The sequence below is a fragment of the Pungitius pungitius genome, chromosome 3, assembly GCF_949316345.1.
Source record: "Pungitius pungitius chromosome 3, fPunPun2.1, whole genome shotgun sequence".
Classification (NCBI taxonomy): domain Eukaryota; kingdom Metazoa; phylum Chordata; class Actinopteri; order Perciformes; family Gasterosteidae; genus Pungitius; species Pungitius pungitius.
In genome coordinates, this window is record NC_084902.1 from 30020541 (window position 1) to 30045757 (window position 25217).

The 25217-nt window shown below is 48.0% G+C and overlaps 3 protein-coding genes across 7 annotated transcripts; all 3 read left to right on the forward strand.

Annotated features, from left to right (window-relative positions):
* Window positions 1-503: 503 nt before the first annotated feature.
* On the forward strand, window positions 504-5936 carry iqcb1 (IQ motif containing B1). 3 transcript variants are annotated; one of them, XM_062561544.1, is made up of 14 exons: window positions 504-926; window positions 1147-1265; window positions 1687-1855; window positions 2050-2167; window positions 2493-2568; window positions 2645-2744; window positions 2834-3006; window positions 3085-3188; window positions 3255-3373; window positions 3444-3510; window positions 3581-3656; window positions 3829-3980; window positions 4240-4377; window positions 4458-5936. In XM_062561544.1, the coding sequence occupies exons 2-14, from the start codon at window positions 1157-1159 to the stop codon at window positions 5121-5123; spliced, it is 2067 nt and encodes a 688-aa protein (XP_062417528.1). In that variant the 5' UTR covers window positions 504-926; window positions 1147-1156; the 3' UTR covers window positions 5124-5936. The 3 variants fall into 3 exon arrangements, with proteins under 3 accessions (XP_062417528.1, XP_062417527.1, XP_037331955.2); XM_037476058.2 differs by lacking the exon at window positions 504-926 and having other exon boundaries at window positions 982-1265; window positions 4458-4614; window positions 4697-5062; XM_062561543.1 differs by lacking the exon at window positions 504-926 and having other exon boundaries at window positions 981-1265.
* A 152-nt stretch (window positions 5937-6088) lies between these two features.
* On the forward strand, window positions 6089-17712 carry LOC119219902 (protein EFR3 homolog B-like). Its single transcript, XM_037475396.2, has 22 exons — window positions 6089-6543; window positions 8025-8101; window positions 8884-9011; window positions 9085-9235; window positions 9323-9444; window positions 9515-9664; window positions 9756-9851; window positions 9981-10059; window positions 10134-10269; window positions 11954-12106; window positions 12173-12284; window positions 12559-12610; window positions 12700-12872; window positions 12967-13042; window positions 13389-13550; window positions 13648-13779; window positions 14273-14340; window positions 14666-14799; window positions 15038-15123; window positions 15197-15245; window positions 15329-15438; window positions 15790-17712. The coding sequence occupies exons 1-22, from the start codon at window positions 6102-6104 to the stop codon at window positions 15922-15924; spliced, it is 2823 nt and encodes a 940-aa protein (XP_037331293.2). The 5' UTR covers window positions 6089-6101; the 3' UTR covers window positions 15925-17712.
* A 326-nt stretch (window positions 17713-18038) lies between these two features.
* mlpha (melanophilin a) lies at window positions 18039-24934 on the forward strand. Of its 3 annotated transcripts, none has more exons than XM_062561557.1 (16): window positions 18039-18154; window positions 18745-18858; window positions 19559-19780; window positions 20123-20235; window positions 20554-20598; window positions 21285-21343; window positions 21430-21519; window positions 21603-21702; window positions 21793-21995; window positions 22079-22159; window positions 22234-22446; window positions 23020-23190; window positions 23859-24020; window positions 24162-24218; window positions 24474-24519; window positions 24614-24934. In XM_062561557.1, the coding sequence occupies exons 2-16, from the start codon at window positions 18749-18751 to the stop codon at window positions 24652-24654; spliced, it is 1713 nt and encodes a 570-aa protein (XP_062417541.1). In that variant the 5' UTR covers window positions 18039-18154; window positions 18745-18748; the 3' UTR covers window positions 24655-24934. The 3 variants fall into 3 exon arrangements, with proteins under 3 accessions (XP_062417541.1, XP_037331987.1, XP_037331977.1); XM_037476080.2 differs by having other exon boundaries at window positions 18060-18154; window positions 18713-18858; XM_037476090.2 differs by lacking the exon at window positions 23020-23190 and having other exon boundaries at window positions 18040-18154.
* The last annotated feature ends 283 nt before the right edge of the window (window positions 24935-25217 follow it).

Genomic DNA, 25217 nt, shown 5'->3' on the forward strand with positions numbered 1-25217 from the left:
ATAAAATAACACAGAATGAATGGCTTAAAGTGTTAAAGGAATATATGAGAAACAATGTAGAAATTACAGTGAACAAATACATTTGAATGTCAGTGATATTTTATGTTTTAGTTATTGAAGTAAATCAGTGGAAACCAAAAGCTGCAACGCCACCAAGCGGCCGCATTGACACACAGCAGCCTGGAAACAATACTGTGAATTGTCCTCAGGTTGGATCTCACATGTTGGATTAATAATGCACCTGTGATGACGTCATTAAAGCAGCATCGTGGTTTGATGCCGACTTCTATCTATACATGTAGATGTATGTATAATTATGACAACACTGTCCACTTTAGAATCTGTCAAAATGTTGAACAATCAACAACAAAACCGGGAAGTGTCGTTTTTAGAAGAATTTTTGATCTCATTAACACATAATAATAATAATAATAATAATAATATCTGTATACCATTCATTTAACTTCCTGAAAGGTTTATTATTAAATATTTGTATTCTCCGTGCATCTGTTATTAACATTTAGTATTTTATTCATTTGAATTGTACCTATTGTTGTATTTCTCTGTTTTCTTTATATCATGTCAATTCATTTTTTTGGGATGTTTATTTTAAAACTTTTATTCCTTTATCTTTCCACTGATCCGCTACAACTGCTGCAGAGGGCGGCGCGTCGCAGCATCGTGACGTCACGTTACCTTAGAAACAGAAGCGCGTTAGCTTGCCCTGCTGCTTGAAGCTAACGCTGCTAGCTACCCTTGTTAGCTCAGAGGCTGCGTGGCGTTCCTAAATCCACGAAGGTCAACGTGTTAACGCGAAGGTCGTGTGACGTCACTTGTATCTTCCGGCATTGTACATTCCCGCGTCACGTTAGGTGTGTCTGCTGAGAGCTCCTGGGAAACTCGGCACGAGCTGCTAGTGCTAACAGGTGTGTCCTCACGCGCTTCCTCACGCACATCACGTGGCGATGCGCCGCTTAAACAGTGTCGTTTCTATCAGGATGCTCATCGAGTAGTTCACGATGACGTAGTGCTTCCATCACGTGGTCTCTAATGGAGTCACAGTGGAAGTAGAGGTTCTCCTCTCCTGTTTTACTCCAGTCACTGGGGGTGGAGGTGAAGGAGTAACCTCTGTGTTTGGGTGTGAAGGTGGTGCAGGATGGAGCTGGTGCAGGAGGAGGCTTTGGTGTCGGAGCTGAAGAGGAAGCTGGAGGATGGAGATCTGAACCCGGAGCAGAAAGTCCTCCTTCTGACCGACGCATTGAACAGTGAGAGAAATAAAGACCTATGGGACATGTGTAGATTATGACATTTAGTAATATTACGTAGAAACTTGGGAAATATCAAGAAAAGTAATTTAAAACTAATTAACGCTGTGAATGTGAGGCAAAGGGCGGGTGGAGCTACGTCAGCTCTTGTTTGTGGGTGAGGGGACGGTGGAGGTGAGTGTGGTAAAAGACCCTCACCTCCGGGTGAACCCGGGTACCCCGAAGAGGAGGGTGAGACCAAAGGGAAAAAGGAATGAATGGGAAATAAATGACCTTTTTATACTTTAATTTGTATGTACATTTTTAGTATGTTGGTCTGGTTGTCATGGAAACGTGGCGCTGGTTGTGGCGATGCTAACTGGGCCTGCTAGCCCACCTGTGCATCTACACCACGTAGTGTGTGTGTGTCCGTGTCAACCAGAGACGCTGACCTCGGCGGCCCTGCGGTCACACGCCGCCCCGTTGGCTGCTGGGAAGTCCCTCTTGTACCGGAGCGGCGTTCTGAGTCACTGCGTCCGCCTCCTGACTCCAGATCCCAGAAGGCCGCGGGTAAACTGGGGCGCCGCCGCCACGCTGGCCGCGCTCACCAGGTCATTTATTGTTCATTTACATTAGTTTGTGTTTTTATTGAATCACATTTTTGAAAATCTCAGAATTAGAAATCAACATAATCTTTAATCACAATTCACAATTTTTTTTTACAACAACAAAGTAATTAGTACGTATTTATTTTTGTACGTGCAGAGAGACAAACAGTGGTATAAAGACCTGTCTGTCTCTTCAGTGCCTGCTGTGTGGGGGTGGACCCTGGGCCTCGCTCTAAGGCCTTTCATAGGCTGCTCCTGCCCTCACTCATGGACGCACTCCTCTCATTGGCCAGTCAGCTGATGAGGCGGGAAGAGGTGAGCCGCTCAGCTCCTGCATCCTTGTGGAGCTTCTGGTCCTCCAACAACCACAAAGCGTCTCTGAAAGGGGACGGTCTGTCCACAGGGGGGGACTTCCTGATCAGCTTTATGCTCCCGTTGCCTAGCAACCTGCTGAGCCAAACAATAAACGCCTTGAGAGTACAGATAAAGAAGGTCATCTTTTATTACGGAGCATGAACAACTAACAACAACTAAATGTTGGTTCATATTCACACAACTAAAGTTCAGCTTCTCTTTGATCCATTTCTGCTCATAATATGAAGTGTAACGCCTGTTGTCTCTCTCTCCACCTGTCTGTCAGTGCCTGTCTCTCTTCAGGCAGGTGATGGACTCGGTGGGACGTCTGCTCAGGTCTCACACCTGTCTCACCACCCAGGGTGAGTGCACTGCTCATGGATCATTGATCCTATTGATCAGCAGGTCCACAGTCACCTCGTCTCTCTGTGTCTCCAGTTCTCAGCTCCGTCCACTACGAGCACATCCAGATGTGTGAGGATGTCACTGTGTCCCTGCTGTGTGTCCAGATGTGGGTTCAGACCTGCGCAGCCAGCAGGTGGCGTGCACACACACACACACACACAGGTTGTTTGTCTAGTTGTTGTTGTTGTTGTTTGTAGGTGACGCGTGCTCCTCTCTCTACAGGGACTTTCTGTCCGAGTTGAGCGATGACTCCGTCTTGTTGCTTCTCAACGAAGCCGTTGGCCAGCTGGCCGTCAGCGGCGACTCTTCAGTGGGCGGGGCCGCCGTCAGATTGATCCTCCTCATGGCCAATCAGCAGGAGGTCCAGGTCCGGCCCCTCCTCCTCAGCTTCAAAGGTCAGAGGTCACACGCGGCGATGTTCATACATTTAAACCATCACATCAATAACAATTATTGTCACGCTGTCTCAACAGGTCTGGACAGCCTATTGGACAAGGACTGGAAGGGGCGGGGCTTTGACCAGGAAGTGGATCAGCTGATTGCACTCATCCAATCTGACACAAGGAGGCGTCCACAGGTCTGTCTTTGTTATTCTGTCTGTCTGCCTCTGTCTCTGTTGACCTCTGACCCCCCCTGTGTGTAGGTGTGTACTGAGCGTGAGAGGGCGGCATGTTTGATCCAAGCGGCCTGGAGGTCCTTTCAGACAAGACGCAGGGTGAAGAGCCTGAACACAGCGGTCAGCAGGCTGCAGAGGAGATACAGGTAGCTGTCTGTCTGTCTGTCCTCACCTTAGTACCTCAGGTGTGCACTAAGTAATTCACTGTTTGTGCAGGGCTCGGAGGAGGAGGCAGCAGCAGCAGAAGGAGGCGCAGCAATGGCAGGAGGAGCTTACGTATCAGGTAAGAGTACTACTGCAGCCCTAGTAGTACTAGTACTGACTGAAGTACTCTAGTAATGTGTGTGTTTCAGGTGTGTGTGAGGCGTCAGCGGGCGAGGAGGGCCTTCCACCAGAAACAGAGACACCTGCTGCAGCTACTTCCTGCTGGTACACACACACACACACACACACACACACACACACACACACACACACACACACACACACACCACCAGATGATTAACTCCTTTTCTATTTTCTATTATTTGTGTTATTTCTTTTCATGTAATACACACATTTTGTTAAACGTGTGTGTGTGTGTGTGTGTGTGTGTGTGTAGACCAGGTGCAGCCCTACCTGAAGGAGTGTGAGTGGCGAGCAGCCGTGTTGATCCAGAGCTTCTGGCGAGGCTTCAGAGAGCGACAACGCTACAACAACACAACAAGACACGCACACACACAGCAGCAGGCTGCAAGGACGCTCCAGAGAGCGGTACACACACACACTCGTGTTTCTGTACTTGTGGGGACCCTTTTTGCCTCACAGTTTATCACATGGTCACATGGCCACTGGAGGCCTCTCCCTGTCCGTCAGTGTTTGATTCTCTCAGACATTCTGTCCCTTAATAATTCCACCTTTTAAACACTCAGGGGTCAGCGGCCCACCTGTCGGTCTCTTTCTGTCTCTCACCCTGCTGTCCCTCCACCTGTCTGTCTCTACATCTGTAGTATCTGTCTCCTCCCTCTTTCAGGTGCGTCTCTTCCTGCAGAGGCAAAGAGGAGCGTTGGTCCCGCCCACCACGTCTCTCCTGATTGGTCAGAGAGGCTTGACGGACAGCCGTAGGTTGGAACTGAAGAGACAGGTGGAGGAGCACATCTCTCTGCATCCAGTAAGACATTCTCCCTCCTTTTTAAATGGCATGGAAACAAACCTCCAACAAATGTGTTACCCACAATGCTTTGCCTGCAGTCATCGCGAGTTTCCCACGAGCAGTGCCAGCGCCTCCACGAGGAGGCGCAGCTGCTGCTGCTGTCGGCACTGCAGGGAGTAGAGCAGCGGAGGAGGGAGGAGCAACGGGTGGAGGTGCTGCTGGCCCACACACACACACAGCTGGAGCTTCTCCGAGGTCTCTTACTCTCACACACACACACACACACACACTCTCTGCTGGAGCTTCTCCTCACACACGTTTCTCCTCTTCCCATCAGAGGCCCCGCCCCTCGCTGTGGTTACAACGACGGTCGCCGACTCCTTCCTGAGCCGCTCGAGTCTCGTGGCCATGCGGGCCCGCGACTCCCACAATGCAGTGCTGCAGGCGCACAGGCTGCCCTGGTGGAGGACTGTGGGGGACACGGCTGGCGGCGTGGACGTGTTTGGCCACGCCCACATGCCAGAGCTGGAGGCGGAGCTTGGAGGACTGTTTGTAGGTGGGAAGTGAGGTTGACCCGTTATTACCCGTCTCTGAACTGCTTCACTGCATTGACCGGCCTCAAACACCAGAGGGCGGCAGAGACTGAAGAAGGGGGCGCTTGGTTTCCTCCTCTGGGCTGCCCTGCTCCCTGTCAACTCCATCACCAGCACACTGTGATCTCTGCCGTGATGTCCCTTATTCCACTAAACCCTCGGACGTGTTGATTGGCTGGCGTGTGCGGCCATTGATTATCGATCGGTCGCCCGGGGTCCCTTACATAAGCGCTCTGTGTGGCGCCTGTTAGCGACGCTGGAGTCAAACCGGGGGGACGTCTCTGCTGCCGTGTACTTCTGTGAATACTTCCATCTGACGGCTAGGAAAACACCGTAAGCTGGTACACGTTGTACTTTGACCTGCTTTGGCGCTCTGGGTCACATGGCCTCTGTGAGCAGGTTTAGGAAGCAGAACCCCATTGAGGAGACGGCGGAACTACCCAGCATGCAGTGCTTTGTCAGCGAAGGAAAGAGCTATTAACGAGACAAAACTTTATTGGACGTCGCTTCTCTGGTTTGTGTTTTTTTTTAACGCTAAGTATATTCCATAACTATATTTGATAGTGATTTTATTTGGCCGCTGTAGTAATTGTATGTTGTATTTCACTGGAAGTAGCAATATCAATCTGTAAAAGTACTAGGTCTGCATTAAATGGATTCAATCAGTACTTCTAAAGTATCATAAGTAAAAGTACCTGTTTGGCATTGTGTTTATTTGTATTCTGTAAAATAACTAAAGCTGTTGGATACATTTAGTCGCAGTAAAAGTACAATAACTACCCTTTAGATATAGAAAAGGAAGTACAAGTACCTTAAAGTTGTACTTGGAGCAGTTAAGATGTAAAGGAATGTGACCAGAAAGAAGGTGAAAAGCTTTTCACTCCTCCCAGTTTACCCAGCATGCCTAGAGTCTCCATGCCCAGTTTACCCAGCATGCCTAGAGTCAGCATGCCCAGTTTACCCAGCATGCCTAGAGTCAGCATGCCCAGTTTACCCAGCATGCCTAGAGTCAGCATGCCCAGTTTACCCAGCATGCCTAGAGTCAGCATGCCCAGTTTACCCAGCATGCTTAGAGTCAGCATGCCCAGTTTACCCAGCATGCCTATGGGACTCTCCATGCCCAGTTTACCCAGCATGCCCAGAGTCAGCATGCCCAGTTTACCCAGCATGCCTAGAGTCTCCATGCCCAGTTTACCCAGCATGCCTATGGGACTCTCCATGCCCAGTTTACCCAGCATGCCCAGAGTCTCCATGCCCAGTTTACCCAGCATGCCTAGAGTCTCCATGCCCAGTTTACCCAGCATGCCTAGAGTCTCCATGCCCAGTTTACCCAGCATGCCTATGGGACTCTCCATGCCCAGTTTACCCAGCATGCCCAGAGTCTCCATGCCCAGTTTACCCAGCATGCCTATGGGACTCTCCATGCCCAGTTTACCCAGCATGCCCAGAGTCTCCATGCCCAGTTTACCCAGCATGCCTAGAGTCTCCATGCCCAGTTTACCCAGCATGCCCAGAGGCGCCGCCGTCATCTCTGGATCCCGGAGGCTGCTGCAGGACTTCTGCTCCGTGTTGGACCACCAGACACCTGCAGGTAGCTGGTACTGCAGTACTACTACTGATAATACTATGAATACTACTACAGTTAATAGTAGCAATACTCTTGATAGTATAACTAATAATCCGTAGTATCTGTTAACCTTAGACACTCTGCAGGTAGCACATAATACTGGTACTACTACTGGTACTACTGGTATGACTGCTGATAATACTACTAACCCTAATACAAATACTGATAATGCTTATTCAAATAATAAGACAATTCTGAGAATACTAATAATAATAATACTGCAGATGGTACTAATATTACTTATGCTACTAGTTATATAATACTATTTGAGATGTATTGCTTAAATTCAATGAAAATATGAATAAAAATGAAATAGTAATACAAATATGTATTATACACTCTAATGCTACCATAAGAGTACTGCTAGTACTGCTGACTGAAAGAGCTGTAGTATTGTGTGGTATTTGTACTGCGTGGTTTCAGTGCTGATGTGCAGCAATAAATCCACCAGATTATCGAGCGCTGAGCTGCTACACACACACACACACACACACACATACACACATACACATACACACACACACTCACGCTCACATACACAGATACACACACACATACACATGTTTTTTGTTAATCCGTGTGTGTGTGTGTGTCTGTGTGTGGATGTGAGCTCAACGAGTCGTCATCATGTACGGTGAGAAATATTAACATTTTTCTTTAATGTATTTTTTACTCTTTGCTTAAAGTCTCAATGTTGTGAAATGGTCAAAGTGGGAAAACCGATTTAATCCTGAGTGTTGTCATGGTTACGGCTTCGATGGAAATGTGTGTCTTTAAACAGCCGTCTGATGTGCACCTTCATTTTCTCCCTTAAAGTACTTAAAAACAGTAATGATGAGCTTTTTCATCCATAATACTTATACATTAATAGATCGTTTGATCACTTATTTAGGATTAGAATACATTTTTTTTCATAATTGCACATATGTATACATTTATGTGTGTGTGTGTGCACAGATTTATGTGTATAAATAAGTAATATTTATAAAAGATTTATTTTTCTCAAATCAGTTTAAACCATAAAAATAAGATGCAAATATTACTGTAATTATAATGAACCAAATAAATACGTATTAATGAATCACTCAAGAATACAATAAGCTGAACCTGCTTTACGTCATATGAATAGAAAGACCTTACACAACGGGATGAACTCTGTGTGTGTGTGTGTGTGTGTGTGTCTGCATGTGTGTGTGCGCGCTTTAATCCCCTAAAACCTCTGACACGAGAGAGATAAAAACGGAAGAACATTTGGGGAGAAACCAGGTTCTAAATCATCTGACTATGAGGCTGCAAACGAAGCTCAGCGTGTTTAGAACGTCTTCCTGTTTCACACCGGGTCGATAACACTAACGTCTCGGAATGAATCTCATGGCTTTTGTTTCAAAATAAAAGCTCTTCTTGTAGCTGAAGAATGGCCCTTGCTGCCTTGTCCCTGTTCTCAGGGGTGTGCGGCTGCTGCTGGGCGCTGCGTCCTCGCTACAAGCGCCTGGTGGACAACATCTTCCCAGAAGACCCCGAGGTAAAGAAGCTCCTACACATACATTATGGTTCCCTGCAGGAGGAAGTGGACTGAGAGGAAGTGGAGTGAGCGTGAGTAAGAGGAAGTGGACTGAGAGGAAGTGAAGTGAGAGGGAGTGACAGGAAGCGTGGAGTGAGAGGAAGTTAAGTGAGAGGAAGTGGACCGAGAGGAAATTTAGGAAGTTGAGTGAGAGGAAGTGGAGGAAATGGAGTAAGAGGAAGTGGACTGTGAAGTGAGACGAAAGTGAAGTCAGAGGAAGTGGACTGAGAGGTAGTGGAGGAAGGGAAGTGAGAGGAAGTGGACTGAGAGGAAGTGGAGTGAGAGGGAGTAAGAGGAAGTGGACTGTGAAGTGAGACGAAAGTGAAGTCAGAGGAAGTGGACTGAGAGGTAGTGGAGGAAGGGAAGTGAGAGGAAGTGGACTGAGAGGGAGTGGAGTGAAAGGAAGTGGACTGAGAGGGAGTGAGTGGAAGTGAAGTGAGAGGAAATGGACTGTGAGGGAGTGAGAGGAAGCGTGGAGTGAGAGGAAGTGAACCGAGGGGAAGTGAACCGAGAGGAAGTTTAGGAAGTTGAGTGAGAAGAAGTGGAGGAAAGTGAGAGGAAGTGGACTGTGAAGTGAGAAGGAAGTGAAGTCAGGAAGTGGACTGAGAGGTAGTAGAGGAAGTAAAGTGAGAGGAAATTGACTGAGAGGAAGTGGACTGAGAGGAAGTGATGTGAGAGGAAGTGATATGAGAGTGGCAGAGGTTGAGTGAGAGGAAGTTGAGGTTTGTGTGTGTGCGCTTTAGGACGGGCTGGTCAAATCCAACATGGAGAAGCTGACCTTCTTTGCCCTCTCGGCTCCGGAGAAGCTGGACCGCATTGCCGCCTACCTGTCGGAGCGCCTCACCCGGGAACTGAACCGCCACCGTTACGGGTCAGTACACGACGACAATAACAACAACAACAATAACAACAACAACAACACAGCTTTGACTTCCTGTCTGCAGGTACGTGTGCATCGCCATGGAGGCGATGGAGCAGCTGCTGCTGGCCTGTCACAGTCAGAGCATCAACCTGCTGGTGGAGAGCTTCCTCAGTACACTCCGCCTCCTGCTGGAGGCCGAGAGGCCACACCTCCACATCCTGGCCACCAGCTCAGTGGGTAGTACACAACCCCTCCCTTCAGTCCTTGATGTACATGTACTCCCTCCTCAGTGTGAGATGTTCCCTCTGATGTACTTGTAGTTTGTGAAGTTCGCCAACATCGAGGAGGACACAGCGTCATACCACCGGAGTTACGACTTCTTCGTGTCCCGCTTCAGTGAGATGTGCCACTCGGACCACGAGGACCACGAGACCCGCAACAGGTGCTGCTCGTGATGCAGACATGCTGGTCCTCAGAGGCTCCTGGTTACCTGTGTGTGTGTGTGTGTGCAGGATCCGGGTCTCGGGGATCCGGGGGCTGCAGGGCGTCGTCAGGAAGACGGTGGATGACGAGCTGCAGGTGAACATCTGGGAGCCCCGTCACATGGAGCAGATTGTCCCCGCCCTGCTGGTCAACCTGCAGCAGCACACACAGCCCGGCAGGTAGGCCACACGCACACTACACACACACACTACACACCTGAGTGAGATGCATCAAATGTATGTGTGTGTGTGTGTGTCTTTGCACATTTAGTGTGTCTCCAGCAGAGGAGACAGAAGTGTGCTTCAGGGAGCTTCTGGGACGAGCTGCTTATGGACACGTCAACAACGCCATCAGACCTGTACTGATGTAAGACACTGTGTGTACTGTGGTCATAGTAGCAGAGGAGGTGGCAGTAGTAGAGGAGGTGGTAGTAGTAGTATCAGATGTGTCCCAGGCCATAATACTGCAGTAGTACACATGCAGTGTGTGTTTCAGGCACCTGGACAGTCACAGTCTGTGGGAGGGACGAAGCTTCGCCGTTCAGTGTTTTCAGATCATCATGTACTCCATCCAGGTGAGTTCTAGACGATGACCCGGATACTCCCTGAAGTATTGTGTTGTTTGTAACGTTCCTGAACCTCTTCCCAGTCCCAACATTCTCACCTGGTGATCCAGCAGCTGTTGGGTCACCTGGACGCTAACAGCAGGAGTCCTGCCTCGGTCCGGGCCGGCATCGTGGAGGTTCTGTCCGAAGCCGCCGTGATCGAGGCCACTGGATCTGTAGGTCAGTCACTGCTGGTTCGCTGGTCCTCCGTCAGAAGAGCTTGTTGTTTGCACAAGACGCGTTCAGAGCGTCTCCTTCTCTTCAGTTCATTTCAAATTACAAATCATCCTCAGAGGGCTTTACAGTCTGTACACATGAAACATCCTCTGTCCCCAACCCTCACATCGACACAAGGAAAAGACACAAGACTGAGGAGGATCCCTCTGTCAGGATGGACTGACTGCAATGGAGTCCATGTGTACAGAGTGAACAGTGTACACAATGTACACAATGTACACAATGTACAATACATTCAGTGCATACGACAGAAAGGATTCAAATAATTGTGAGTAGTAAGACAAGTGTACGGCAGGACCACTGATGGTGGCAGAACCAGCATCAGATAGAACCAGCATAAGATAGAACGTTGATCAGGTAGAACCACCATCTGATAGAACCACCATCTGATAGAACCAGCATCAGATAGAACCAGCATAAGATAGAACGTTGATCAGGTAGAACCACCATCTGATAGAACCACCATCTGATAGAACGTTGATCAGGTAGAACCACCATCAGATAGAACCAGCATCGGATAGAACCTTGATCAAGTAGAACCACCATCAGGTAGAACCAGCATAAGATAGAACGTTGATCAGGTAGAACCACCATCTGATAGAACCACCATCTGATAGAACGTTGATCAGGTAGAACCACCATCAGATAGAACCAGCATCAGATAGAACCTTGATCAAGTAGAACCACCATCAGGTAGAACCAGCATCCGATAGAACGTTGATCAGGTAGAACCACCATCAGATAGAACCAGCATCAGATAGAACCTTGATCAAGTAGAACCACCATCAGGTAGAACCAGTATAAGATAGAACGTTGATCAGGTAGAACCACCATCTGATAGAACCAGCATCAGATAGAACCAGCATAAGATAGAACGTTGATCAGGTAGAACCACCATCTGATAGAACCACCATCTGATAGAACGTTGATCAGGTAGAACCACCATCAGATAGAACCAGCATCAGATAGAACCTTGATCAGGTAGAACCACCATCAGATAGAACCAGCATCAGATAGAACCTTGATCAGGTAGAACCACCATCAGGTAGAACCAGCATCAGATAGAACGTTGATCAGGTAGAACCACCATCAGATAGAACCAGCATCAGATAGAACCTTGATCAAGTAGAACCACCATCAGGTAGAACCAGTATAAGATAGAACGTTGATCAGGTAGAACCACCATCTGATAGAACCAGCATAAGATAGAACGTTGATCAGGTAGAACCACCATCTGATAGAACCACCATCGGATAGAACGTTGATCAGGTAGAACCACCATCAGATAGAACCAGCATCAGATAGAACCTTGATCAGGTAGAACCACCATCAGATAGAACCAGCATCAGATAGAACCTTGATCAGGTAGAACTTCCATCGGGTAGAACCTGCATCAGATAGAACCCTGATGAGGTAGAACCACCATAATTTAGAACCTCGATCAGATAGAACCTCGATCAGGTTGAACCTCAATTAGGTAGAACCATCATCAGATAGAACCCTCATCAGATAGAACCCTCATCAGGTAACACCTCCATCAGGTAGTTTCACTCTTGAGCGCTCTCCTTCGACACTGAACCAAAATAAATCGGTGCATTGTTACCACGAGTACTTGTGTGTACTTCAGGTCCCACGGTACTGGAGGTGTTCAACACGCTACTGCGTCAGCTCAGGCAGAGCGTCGACTACCAGCTGACCGGTTACTATGACAACGCCGGGAAGCACAAAACCACCTCGAAGGAAGAGGAAACGCTGCAGGACGCCGTCGTGCAGACTATCGGTGGGTGGTTGTTGTTGAATGGTTGTCACGGTGATGGCTTCACTTGAACCTGTGTTTTCTGTCCAGGATCCTTCGCCAACACCCTACCTGTCTACCAGAGGTCAGAGGTCATGCTCTTCATCATGGGGAAGATCCCTGTACCCGGGATCTACCCCGCCCTGGGGTCGCCCAACACCGGGTACGTCCAACGTGACGCGCCTCAACCCTCTGAGCCCCAGAGCCCTCGTCTTTCCCACGGCCCCTGAACACATCGTGGGACGAGCCCTCCAGTCACCAAAAATCTGTGGCCAATAGTCAAATATAAATAGTTACAAATAACTGTTTTAAAACATTTTTCTGTGGTTCTCGGTAGTATTAAAATATATATATGGCCTTATTATACCTTTAAAGAATAAGTATATTCTTTAAAGGTATAATAAGGCTGTTTGACGGTTGTCTTTATTCCGTCTCAGGTTAGAGGGCAGCAGGATGATCCAGGTGATGTTGTTGAAGTCGCTCCTTCAGGTGAGTTTGGTTCAGAGGAGCACAGAGCATTTGTTTCTGATGTGGTTGAAGAGCCTCCTCCTCCTCCTCCTCCTCCTCCTCCTGCTCAGGTGTCGGAGCGCTATGAGAGTGGCAACCTGCTGACGGCGTTGCCCTCGTCCTTCCTGGAGCCCCTGCTGTCCTTCACCCTGATGGAGGACCCGGACATCCGCCTGCTGGTCCTCTCCATCCTCACCTCACTGGTGGACCGGCGCCACAACGCCGCCAGACTCACCTGCGCCAGGTAGCGACACCGACCAGATATGTGCTGTATAAATCACCTGTGGATGCTCACGAGGTGTGCGTGTGTGTGTGTGTGTGTGTGTGTGCGTGCTCAGTGTGGCGCTGCACGTGTCGGCGTTGGAGCTGAAGGAGGACCCGAGCTCTCGGCAGGACGTCCTGTTCATCAGGAAGGTGAGAGATGATGTCATCTTCAGAACCAGGATGAGACTCTGGGCTGTTCAACCAAAAAAGTGCCTTTAATTCTATTACTCATACTATTAAATATTTTGATTATTATTTTTATCCACAGTCATGTAAAAAATACTTCTTGATACACTCGTCTCATTAGTATTTTCTTATTTGTGTCATTTCAATGAAGATTTCTATAAAGGCATGTTTTACTCTTTTATTTATGATTTGGTTTGATGCTCTTTTATTTCATTATTATACTTATCTACACTACTCTTGTTGTTTTTTCCACTTTGTCTCTTTCTGGTGATTATTAAAGTTAGTTTTTGTGTGTGTTGTGTGCGCGCAGCACGCTCAGCGTCTCTACAGGCACGTCTACCTCACCTGTAGGGAGGAGAGCAGTGGGCGGGGCCACTACCAGGCCCTCTTCACCCTATTGGCTGTCGTCAGTGTGGAGCTGGCCAATGAGGAGGTGCTGGTGGACCTGATCCGACTGGTCCTCGCTCTGCAGGTAATCCCCCTCTCTTATAAAGTGTTCATAGTAAATATAAATATAATGATAATTCTGTTCTCTGATGAGTCACTCTCTCTTGCGATTGGCCGGCTAGGAGCTGGCATTATCCAATCAGGAGTGTCTGTCGGTGTTTAACCGCTGTGGTATCCACGCCATCTGCGCCGCGCTCCTCCACCTGTTGGCCCAGCTGGGCCCGCCTCCAGCTCTCCAGCACCACGTCACTCAGGTGGAGTACCACACAGAGAAAGTGTGCTCAAGTACCAGGAGGTATCAGCAGACTACAAGGTCAAATAAATGTGCGTAGTATGTAGCACAGGTAAAGGTACACTAGATAGCCCTAGGGGTGGCGGTACAGGTAAAGGTACAGTAGATACCCCTGGGGGTGGTGGTACAGTTAAAGGTACAGTAGATAGCCCTCGGGGTGGTGGTACAGGTAAAGGTACAGTAGATACCCCTGGGGGTGGTGGTACAGGTAAAGGTACAGTAGATACCCCTGGGGGTGGTGGTACAGGTAAAGGTACAGTAGATACCCCTGGGGGTGGTGATACAGTTAAAGGTACAGTAGATACCCCTGGGGGTGGTGGTACAGGTAAAGGTACAGTAGATACCCCTGGGGGTGGTGATACAGTTAAAGGTACAGTAGATAGCCCTCGGGGTGGTGGTACTGTACATGGTACGATAATAACCTGTTAAGCTGAAGAGCATTATTTTTCTTGCAGGTGATAGAGGGTCGTCATAGCAACGCGTCACACCTGCTGCCTGATGAGCTCTTCTCTGACAAACACAGGTAGGGATGACATCATACGTCTCCTCGTCATGTGACCGCAGCCATCGATATCTGGTTGAACGAGAAGGAAATATGAATTTATTTTAAATATGAATATAAACCGTCCAATGAAAAGATGAAATCATGAAATGACATGTGTTCATTCAGTCATGTGATGATTGAGTTGTTTTTGGAGCATGTAAATATGGATCAAATGTTTAATATCCTCCCAGGTCACCTGATCACCATGACCTCATGGCCTCAAAGAGCATTTTATTGAAAGGCTTGACTCAAAATCAGGTCTTTGTATTTCACAGCTTTTAATTTGTGTGTGTGTGTGTGTCAGTCTCCCAGCTGGTGAGCTGAAGGTAGATGAAGAGTTGCTGTTTGTCCAATCAAGGCTCTGCGAGGCTCTGACAGGAAGTAGCTACAGCGCTCACACCGAGCGCATCAACATAGCGTACACACCCCAGATAACAGGTACACACCCCAGATAACAGGTACACATACACACACACACACACACACATCCAACTATATAGAATATATAGATTCTAGTTCTATAGCTTAACGATCTATCCATCAATTGTCTCTGATCAGTAGCAGGTGTCCCTGTTAAAGTGAGATGGTCCAGGATTTACTGTGCAACATCTTTTTGGTACTAGTAGTACTGAGAGTACCACTAGTATGCAGCGTGTACTACCTTTGTGTGTTTTAGATGAGGACCGCCTGTCTAAGAGGAAGAGTATCGGTGATGTCATCTCTCTGCAGATAGACATGCAGCCCGAGTTCTGTGCACAGCAGGTACCTGTCTGTCTGTCCAATGCGTCTGTCTCTCTACCTGTCCTTCTGACGGACCTGTCTGTCCCCCCCGTAGAGCCCTCAGGTGGAGCAGATCACCTTTGAGACCCTGAAGAGCACCATCGGTGAGTTTAAATGTGAACCAGCAGACGGCTCCTCGTGGATCAATTCAGGAGCTGATTGATCGCTGCTCGCTCATGTTGTGCAGAAGACAGAGACGGCGAGGAAGAGGAGGAGTTGAGGAAGAGGAGGATGAAGGTGGTGGAGAGGTTTCAGACTGCTCCCTTTGAGGAGATCGCCGCTCGCTGTGGATCCAGGGTGAGTGACCTCTGACCTCTGACACTGTTGATCTCCATAGCTGCAGATTCATGCCTTTTCATATTTGCACATTTTGTATTTACTTTAACATGTCAAATTTGTATATTTAGTGTAGTATATTTAGTATATATATTATTTCTTCATCTTTCTAGTTCATTTGAATCAAAATGAGGAGTGAAAGTAGCTCCATCCATTTGGTGAATAAGTGATGGCGCAGTTTCTCTCTGCCTGGCGCTCTTTGATGACATCATCGTCGTCTTCAGCTGGTAGCGATCACATAAGGCTGTGCTTTGACTGCCGTCGTCTCCAGATGTTCTTTGAGTGATGTTGTTGTTGTTGTTGTCTTTCCAGTCGTCCCTGCTTCAGGCTCAGCTGGAGCGGGTCTTCGACCTGCTGGTTGGTCCTCCCCCGTCTCCGCCCGGTCCCTCGCCGCTTCGCTCCACTCCGCTCCACCAGATGAAGTTCCCCGACCTCTGTGTCTACTGAACGAGTGAAGTGTCTGTTTGGGAAACCAGAGACATCGAACTCCTGATGGTTCCAACATCTCACAGATATTCAGCTTTTAAATGAAGCTCCTTCAGATGTTCTTTGACCTGAGGGTGCAGCTGTGAAATGTGATTTAACAAAGATTCAGCAGATCGAATGCTTCTCTCCTTTAGAGTTCCACAACGTTCAGGTCCAATGCTGAGGGACCTGGGTTCTCTCTGACCCGGGTCCCTGTAGGCCAGAGATGTGCAGGATGACCCCGTCGGATCCTCTCCTACCAACGAGTCCAGCCATTTGATTGGTTTAGCTGCAGGTCTGACGTCGTGAACTTCATCTGGAGACCAAGTGACTAGAACAGCCGTCAGCGTTCCAACCTTTGTTCTTCAAATCCTCATCTTCATGTTTCAACTCCTCCACACTTTCATCTATTTAAACCTTTGAAATACTAAACCACTTTGAGGACAGTCCAGCTCTGAAGCTTCAGCTTTCTACATCTTCTGCTTTCATTCATATCAATCAAATTCTTTCTTCTTCAACTTTAAAATGCTTCTTCTTCCTCAATCTGTGAGATTTACATGAGTGTGTGTGGGGCTGGTTAGAGACGACACTGAAGACCAGCCTCCCAATCCGCTTCAAAAAGACTATTTTTGTCCTTATTGCCACAATTTCTCATATTTGGATAGAATTGTGGTGGATGAAGCAGAAGGAGGAGACGTATGAAGCATGTCTCATGAGCAGAGTCTCACACTTCCATCAGCTTGATCACGGCTCGCCATCACCGTGGCAACCGCACCGAGACGCACTCTCTTCTTCAGACACCCCCCCCTCTCATTCACCAGGCCTGTCATTTCAAAATAAAACCCCCCCAGTGGAGTTTCTACCTTCTGATGGACTGGAGTCATTCAGAAGCCTCTTCAAACGTCTGGTTGTGTTTCTGTTTCCTCCCTGTTGGCTCTTCATCTCTCTCTCTCTCTCTCTCTCTCTCTCTCTCTCTCTCTCTCTCTCTCTCTCTCTCTCTCTCTCTCTCTCTCTCTCTCTCTCTCTCTCTCTCTCTCTCTCTCTCTCTCTCTCTCTCTCTCTCTCTCTCTCTCTCTCTCTCTCTCTCTCTCTTTGTCTCTCTATCTTTATCACTGCCTCGCTGTCTCTCACTCTCTAACATAGTAGTCGTGTTAGTTGCTACTACTAGTATTTCTACTGCTTTTAATACTACAACTACTACTAATATTACAAATACTTCTATGAATAAAAGTGTAATTGTCACAACAGCTGATATTACTACTAGTGTCTACTGCTATTGATTCTAAAACTACTAATACGAGCCGTACCACAACAAGTACTACACCTAATACTAGTACTAATATTACTACAAATACCTTTCATCCTTCGGTCGGCAGCTAGTTTGTAGTTTGAAACGTGGGACTCCTGAAAGGATGCAGTTAACAGACCAATCACAGCCTTCGGCCTTCAGTCCATCCCCAAAAATAAAGTAACATCCAGCAGAAAAACAGTGGCGGAAGAATACGTGTAGAGAGGCCGTGAGGAATAGAAACAGACTACAAACTCATAACTATTTCAGTATAATCCAGTTTAAAAAGGCGCAGGCAGTAGTGAGGACACGCTGGAGGACGCTTTGTGACAATAGGAAACCCCAGCAGGAGAAGTGTGAGGGACGATTAGAAGACGTGGGGACAGAAGAGGGTCCTGTCCTGAAAGCTGAGACATGAAGATACACAATAACAACGTGTCTGAGGAAGAAAAGCAAACAGACGGGACACAAGATGGGAGGAGGAGGAGGAGGAGAAGGAGAAGGAGAAGGAAGAGGAGGAGGAGGAGGAGGAGGAGGAGGGTTCAAGATGAATGAAATGTACTTGTTTTCAATGGAGTTAAATCATCAACTAACTTTATACAATAAGGTTTATCTTTTATTCTTAAGCTTTGAGGCCCCTAATTCCAAAGTTATCAATGTAACTTCACCCGTGTGTGTGCGTGCGTCTGTGTGTGTGCGTGTGTGCATGCGTGTGTGTGCGTGTGTGTGTGCGTACGTGCATGTGTGTGTGTGTGTGTGTGTGTGTGTGTGCGTACGTGCATGCGTGTGTGTGTGTGTGTGCGTGCGTGTGTGTGTGTGTGTCCCGCCCTCAGCAGTGTGTTGTCATGAGGACGGTCATCATGTGATCAGCTGATCCTTTCAGTCTAAACTCAGACGGACGTCTCCTCGTTCCCAGAACACACGGTGAGTTTATTCTTCTTTAATCCAGCTGTTGAATCTTCAGTGAACGTTTTTAAAGTAAAGATCTCTGAAGCTATTAGACATTGTCTTTTTGTTATTTCATAGTTTTTATCTTTAGCTTCTGCTTCACACTGAGGTGAAAAAATGACACTTGACACTTGACGTGAAGGTTTCTTCAGGTGTGAAGTTGAGTTATTGGTTGGGTAGATATTCAAATGGAATGAGGAGCACAGGTCTCCAGCGCGGCGTGTGATGTCATCAGGGTGTGGTGACGGACGCTAACTCACACAACACTTGTTGCATAAACGGATCCATCTTAATTGGAATAAAACACCCAGAATAAAAGGTTGCATGAGTTTGATTTATAATAAAATGAGAGAACGTAAGTCAGTTGACCTTCAGTTAAACAACTTTGAATGAGAAGAACAACAATCTGTTGAACACAAGTATTGTGTTTTATTGTGTCTCCTTTTTTTGCTTGAAATGTTGAGTTTCGACCCCAAAACCGGACTCTGAGTGTGATTAAAGGTCCACGTTGAGTGAATTCCGCTTCCTTTAAAGCGCGGCGAGCTAACGGCGACGTCTCCCCTCAGAGGCATGGAGCGCAAGTTGGATCTGTCGCGCCTCACCGACGAAGAGGCCAAACACGTCTGGGAGGTCATCCAACGAGACTTCAACCTCCGAAAGAAGGAAGAGGAGCGTCTCGGGTACCGACCGCTCTACCATACGAGTTATGTCCCTGTGTCCCGCTTCTTTTTGAGGGTTCTGTCCTTCGTAATCATCTCGATCTGTTGCTTCAGGAGCCACAGATACCTGAATAAATATAGGTGTATGTATATGTACGTTCATAACTGTATAAAATACATATACAGCAGCAGGCAAAAGGGGACTAAATGTGTCCAAACCTTTGACTGGTGCTGTGGATGCTGTATTTTTATGAATGAATGTATACATGTTTTATTTGTCCACGTTGTGAGGAATGACAACGTGAAAGATGTGGTTGTTGATCACGACTTGGTCACACGGACGCTCACAAAGACGCTCTGTGTTACCAAAGACTGCAACTCCCATCAGCCCCGGGGGCAGAACTCTGAGACATGGTCACAGGGACAGACTCTCCTGTTGTTCTCTCCCTGGGAACGTGGATTTCTGAGAGAGGTCGTCCTCGATCAATAACGACACCACAAGCTGTGAGAGCGAAAGGATCAATAATCATGAATCCTCCGGTCATCTAACTCACCTTCACACAGAGGTCCACTCTAGTCCTAGCAGTAGAAGATGTACCTGTGCTGTGGATATTCAGTAGTATATGTTGTTTTATGAAGGTGTTGGTTCCTCTGTCCCCTCACCATGAAACTGTGACACCTCCTCACACATGGCTGCTGCTCCTCCTTCGTCTCCCATCAGGGACCTGAAAACCAAAATCGAGAAGGAGGACACGAAGCGCGAGCTGCTGGGCTCCCAGAGCCAGCTGTCCGAGTCGCACTGCATCCGCTGCCTGCAGCCCTTCCGCTTCCTGGTCAACAGCCGGCGGCCATGTCTGGACTGCCGCATGCTCACCTGCAAGGCCTGCAGCCGCTACAACAAGAAGGAGCACGGCTGGGTGTGTGACAACTGCCGCATGACCAGGTAGGGGTACAGAGAGAAGGTCAGGTGAGCAACCAGTAAGGGTACCGAAAGAAGGTCGGGTGAGCAACCAGTAGGGGTACCGAGAGAAGGTCAGGTGAGCAACCAGTAGGGGTACCGAGAGTAGGTCAGGTGATCGTCTAGTAGGTGTACCGAGAGAAGGTCAGGTGATCATCCAGTAGGTGTACCAAGAGAAGGTCAGGTGATCATCCAGTAGGTGTACCAAGAGGTCAGGTGATCATCCAGTAGGTGTACCGAGAGGTCAGGTGAGAGATGTGATGTAGTACTTTCTTTGTACTAGAGTATTTTGTGTGTATTGATGAAGTACCTGTTGTACTCCTGCAGGGTGCTGAAGATCGGCACCGTGGGTTGGTACCACGACAACGTCAGGAATCGCTTCAAGCGATTTGGCAGCGCCAAGGTGATGAGGTCACTGTACAAGAGGCTGAATGGAGACGGTGAGTGGACATCACTTCCTGTGTGACGCCGAGTCACATGACACCATCGGCCCGTCAGCTGATGAGGTCACTGGTCTGAGATCAGTCACACTGAGGCTCATCAACACAAGACTCTTTTATTAAACTGCTCTTTAAAAAGCTTTTACTTTGTTACTTGTTTTGGTTTTCACATGATGCACATGAAACAAACATCCAAATAATAAATGAAGACATTTATCAGCATAATATATAATCTGGATTCAACCTTCTCAATGTTTAAACACATTCTTATTCCTAATGCTCCATGGACCATATGATCCGTTGATGTTTCTCCTTCAGGGGGCCGTGATGACGACACTCAGAGTATGCCAGACGTCCGCAGCAGTGAGTTTAACATTATTACACATTATTACACATCCTCATTAGAGTTTCTACTTTGTTGGATTATAGATATCAAGTTCTGAGCATTTTGAAAGTGTTAATATCTGCATGTATTAACACGCATACTCGTAATACATTAATAGAAATAAAGTGATTGAAAGAGAATTCAAACCACACCTGTAGGTACCTCTAGGTGTGTATAAGTGTTGTTTTTGTACCTCTAGGTGTGTATAAGGGTTGTATTTGTACCTCTAGGTGTGTATAAGTGTTGTATTGGTACCTCTAGGTGTGTATAAGTGTTGTATTTGTACCTCTAGGTGTGTATACGTGTTGTATTGGTACCTCTAGGTGTGTATACGTGTTGTTTTTGTACCTCTAGGTGTGTATAAGTGTTGTTTTTGTACCTCTAGGTGTGTATACATGTTGTATTGGTACCTCTAGGTGTGTATACGTGTTGTTTTTGTACCTCTAGGTGTGTATAAGTGTTGTTTTTGTACCTCTAGGTGTGTATACATGTTGTATTGGTACCTCTAGGTGTGTATACGTGTTGTTTTTGTACCTCTAGGTGTGTATACGTGTTGTATTGGTACCTCTAGGTGTGTATACGTGTTGTTTTTGTACCTCTAGGTGTGTATACATGTTGTATTGGTACCTCTAGGTGTGTATACGTGTTGTTTTTGTACCTCTAGGTGTGTATAATGGGATGGAGGACGACCACGGAGAGGCAGAAGTTCAGCGCTACAAAGTGGTAACGTGAAAAATAAGAACAAAAAACTTGTGTTTCTGAACCTGAAGGTTTAAAGTTGTTCATCTCCTCTTCTTCTTCTCTTTCAGATGAGGAAGAGTAAACGTCTGCTCTCCGTTCATCCGCTGGACTTCGACCCCGAAGAATATTTCCCTTACTCGCGGCGGCCGTCCGTGCAGGTACGACAGGAACAGCTGGTTGTCTTTGACGTTAACTCTAAACGTGTCACCAAGCTTCTTCTTTGTGGGTTTGATGGCATCAGATTCTGGAGGACCGCGCCCACAGGAATGATTTTGAGTTTGATGTTTACAACCAGCGAGCAAACCGCCGCAGGAGCCTGGACCGCTACGCCATGAGGAACGGTCGGTGTACAAGTACATACCTGTGTGTACAAAGCTGTGTGTGTCTACCTGTCTCTATACACCTGCGTGTGTCCACCTGTGTCCTCACAGAAGATAGTGGAGACAGCCGCATGGTGAGGACTCGTTCCCTCTCTAAGATCAGCTCCTCGGTGGCTCGGCAGCAGTACGTCGACACCTCGGACGAGGACGAGTACCCGAGGGACCACCCCACCCACCTGTACCCGCACCCCCCCCCCCACCGCCGCAAAAACAGCAGGGCCTCCTCTCAGGAGAGCCTGGGACAAGCCCCGCCCGTAAGGGAGATTGGCCAATCAACACCTTAGGAGTGATGTCATAGGTGTCATATTCACACGTCTCCTCTTTGATCTGGACCCAGATGAATGAGCTGAACAAGCGCATGTCGGCCATCGAGAGTCTGCTGAACCGCCTGGAGGAGAAAATGACGCCGGCCGACGAGGTCATCCCGTCCCCGGTGACACCTTTGATGTCCTGGCACGACGTCCATCACTCCATCCGTCTCTCTCTCTGCAGACTGCGACTCGGCCCGGTCCGAGCGAGGAGGAGGAGAAGCTGAGGAGGAAGCTGAGCCAGCTGGCGGGGAACCTGAGCGACAAGGGCCTGTCCTCAGAGGAAGACGCCGAGAAGACGCCGGGCTCCAAAGGCCCGGCCGGGCTCCGGGGCCTGAAGCCCAAGGACAAAGAACTGAGCTCCTCCAGCGACGAGATGCCCACCGAGGCGCAGAAGGTAGGAGGCAGGGGGGGGACCGTTGAGATCAGTAGAACATGTGTTTAAACATTGATCATCTAGAAAACCTTTCTGGTCTGGTTATGTGAAATATGAAGGATGGAGATCAGATGTTTTCAGGCTATTCGTGGGCCTCCTCACTGATGGGTCCGAGTTCCTGACCAGCAGCTTTGTGGAAACGTGACAGTCAGCAGCTACCTGCCTGGATCCAGACACCTGCAGCACACCTGCACTCGTGTCTTCCTCGGTGGTGTTTCGCCCTCCGTTGCGTCCGCACTGCAGGCAAAAATGGCCAAAGTCAGATTTTCAAATGTCATGAATACGGTAAACTTTCTTATTGAAGCCCAAACAAAGACTCTCACCCTGGAGACCACGTTGACCTGTTTTAATCTCCCAGACGTACTAAACTCCACCTTCATCCAAACTGGGATCTTTAACGAAGCCTCACCGGCAGCTTTGCTTTGTTTGACAACAACGACTTTGAGCTCCGTCCGGGCCGGTAGCTGCTGTGGGGTCGGGGGGGCGGTGTTGGGTTCCAGCTGTTAACATCTGTCCCCTCTACATGGCTTTCAGAGATCGACCGCCGCCGCCCTCTGTGACCTCACCACCGAGGTCCTGAGGACCATTAATGCAACAGAAAGCGCGATGGTCGAGTACGGCGCCTCAGAGCCGCTCGACAGAACCCACGTAGCGGGGGCCGACGTTAAGATGGCTGACGATGCTTTCAGGGAACTTGAGGAAAACGTAAGCTTCACACACGACCTGCACGCCCCGTTAACCCTCTGTGTCCGTCGGCAAGACTCTGCCCCTTCCTCATTAGGGAGGCGTGTCCTTGTTAAGGAGGCGTGTCCTCACAAGGGGGTGTATCCTTGTTAGGGAGGCGTGTCCTTGTTAAGGAGGCGTGTCCTCGTCAGAAAGGAGTGTCCTCACAAGGGAGCGTCTCCTTGTTAGGGAGGCGTGTCCTTGTTAAGGAGGCGTGTCCTTGTTAGGGAGGCGTATCCTTGTTAGGGAGGAGTGTCCTCATAAGGGAGGGGTACTCTTGTAAGGGGGCGTGTCCTTATTAGTCGAGCGTGTTCTTGTTAGGGAGGCGTGTCCTTGTTAGGGAGGAGTGTCCTCATGAGGGAGGCGTATCCTTGTAAGGGGGCGTGCCCTTGTTAGTAGCGTGTCCTTGTTAGGGAGGAGTGTCCTTGTTTAGGAGGCGTATCCTTGTTAGGGAGGAGTGTCCTCATAAGGGAGGGGTACCCTTGTAAGGGGGCGTGCCCTTATTAGGGAGCGTGTCCTTGTTAGGGAGGCGTATCTTGGTAGGGGGCGTGCCCTTGTTAGAGAGGCGTGTCTTGAGTACGGAGGCGTGTCCTTGTTACGTAGGTGTCCTTGCCGTCTCAGGTGTGCGCTCTCCTCGTGTCACCGCGCAGGTCTACATGGCGGCCGGTCAGTCGTTCGATCTGGAGACGAAGCTGCGCCGGCTCGAGAAGGGCGCCAAGGCTCGCTTCGGGGGGGCGACGGACTCTGAGCTGTCGGAGCTGGAAGACGTGGTGGCGCTGACCGCCGCTCGAGTCCAGAGCGCCGAGAGCGAGGTACAAGAATCTCGACTCATACATCAAAATACGTATTGATTTATATTGCAAATATACATTTAAATACAAAATTTACAGTATATATATATATATATATGTGTGTATATATATATTCAGTAAAGCGACGCTTTGGTCCCGCAGGTGTCCGACATCGAGGGAAAGATCGCCGCTCTGAGCGCCGGTGGATCCAAGAAGAAGGTCCTTATCAATATCATCGTTGATTCTGATCAATGAAACGTCAGATTTCATTTGATTTAAAGGGAACTTTCTCAAAATTATGAAACCAAAAATCTGACAGCTGTCTTATATTCATGGGAACCATATGTTCAATATTATATTGATTATTATTTTTCATAATCTAAATATGGATTTTCATTTTAATTGTTCTATTTGTCATGAGAATAATGTTGTTACCTTTGATTCCTTTTGATATTGTTTTCTTGAATTCCAAAGATTTCTGGATCCCATCAGAGGAAAAAAGCAACACAGGATTTCTCCAGTGAGCTTTTTGTAACAGTTTCATCATCATTGTTCATGAAGTGAGAGCACGACACACTGCTTCTGATTGTTGTTGTTGTTGTTGTTGTTGACAGAGGGAAACAACGGAGCTCAGTGGAAATCCAACATGTTCTGAAGCTGAAACCGTTGCTCCTGCGTGGCTCACTGAGTCAGTCGCATCCTGTTCAGGACGAAGATCCGGCTTTTCGGTTCCCCGAAGCAGGTTTGGCTGAATCACCATAGCAACGCATGGACCAACTTGAACCTGCTCCAGACCCGTTATGACATCACTTCCTGTACGAGCGCCATCGATGCTGAAGACACGTCACATGATGGACACGCTGCAGCTGAGCGTCCACTGTCCCACACACTGTCCCACACACTGTCTCACACACTGTCTCACACACTGTCCCACACACTGTCCCACACACTGTCCCACACACTGTCCCACACACTGTCTCATTCGTATCAATTAGACTCTTTGGGCTGGTTTGTATCTATTTATTGTGAAAGAGTTGAGATCATTCTTCTCATTGGATGAAGATGCCTCCATGAAGCCTCCTGCCAGCAGCCACATTTAAAGAGATAGAATCTGATTGATTATATTGGGTTAAAATGAGCCGATACACTCACACATTGAACTTTTGGGGCTTGTAGAACTGAGGAATGCTGATATCAATGATCAGCTTCATTCCAGCT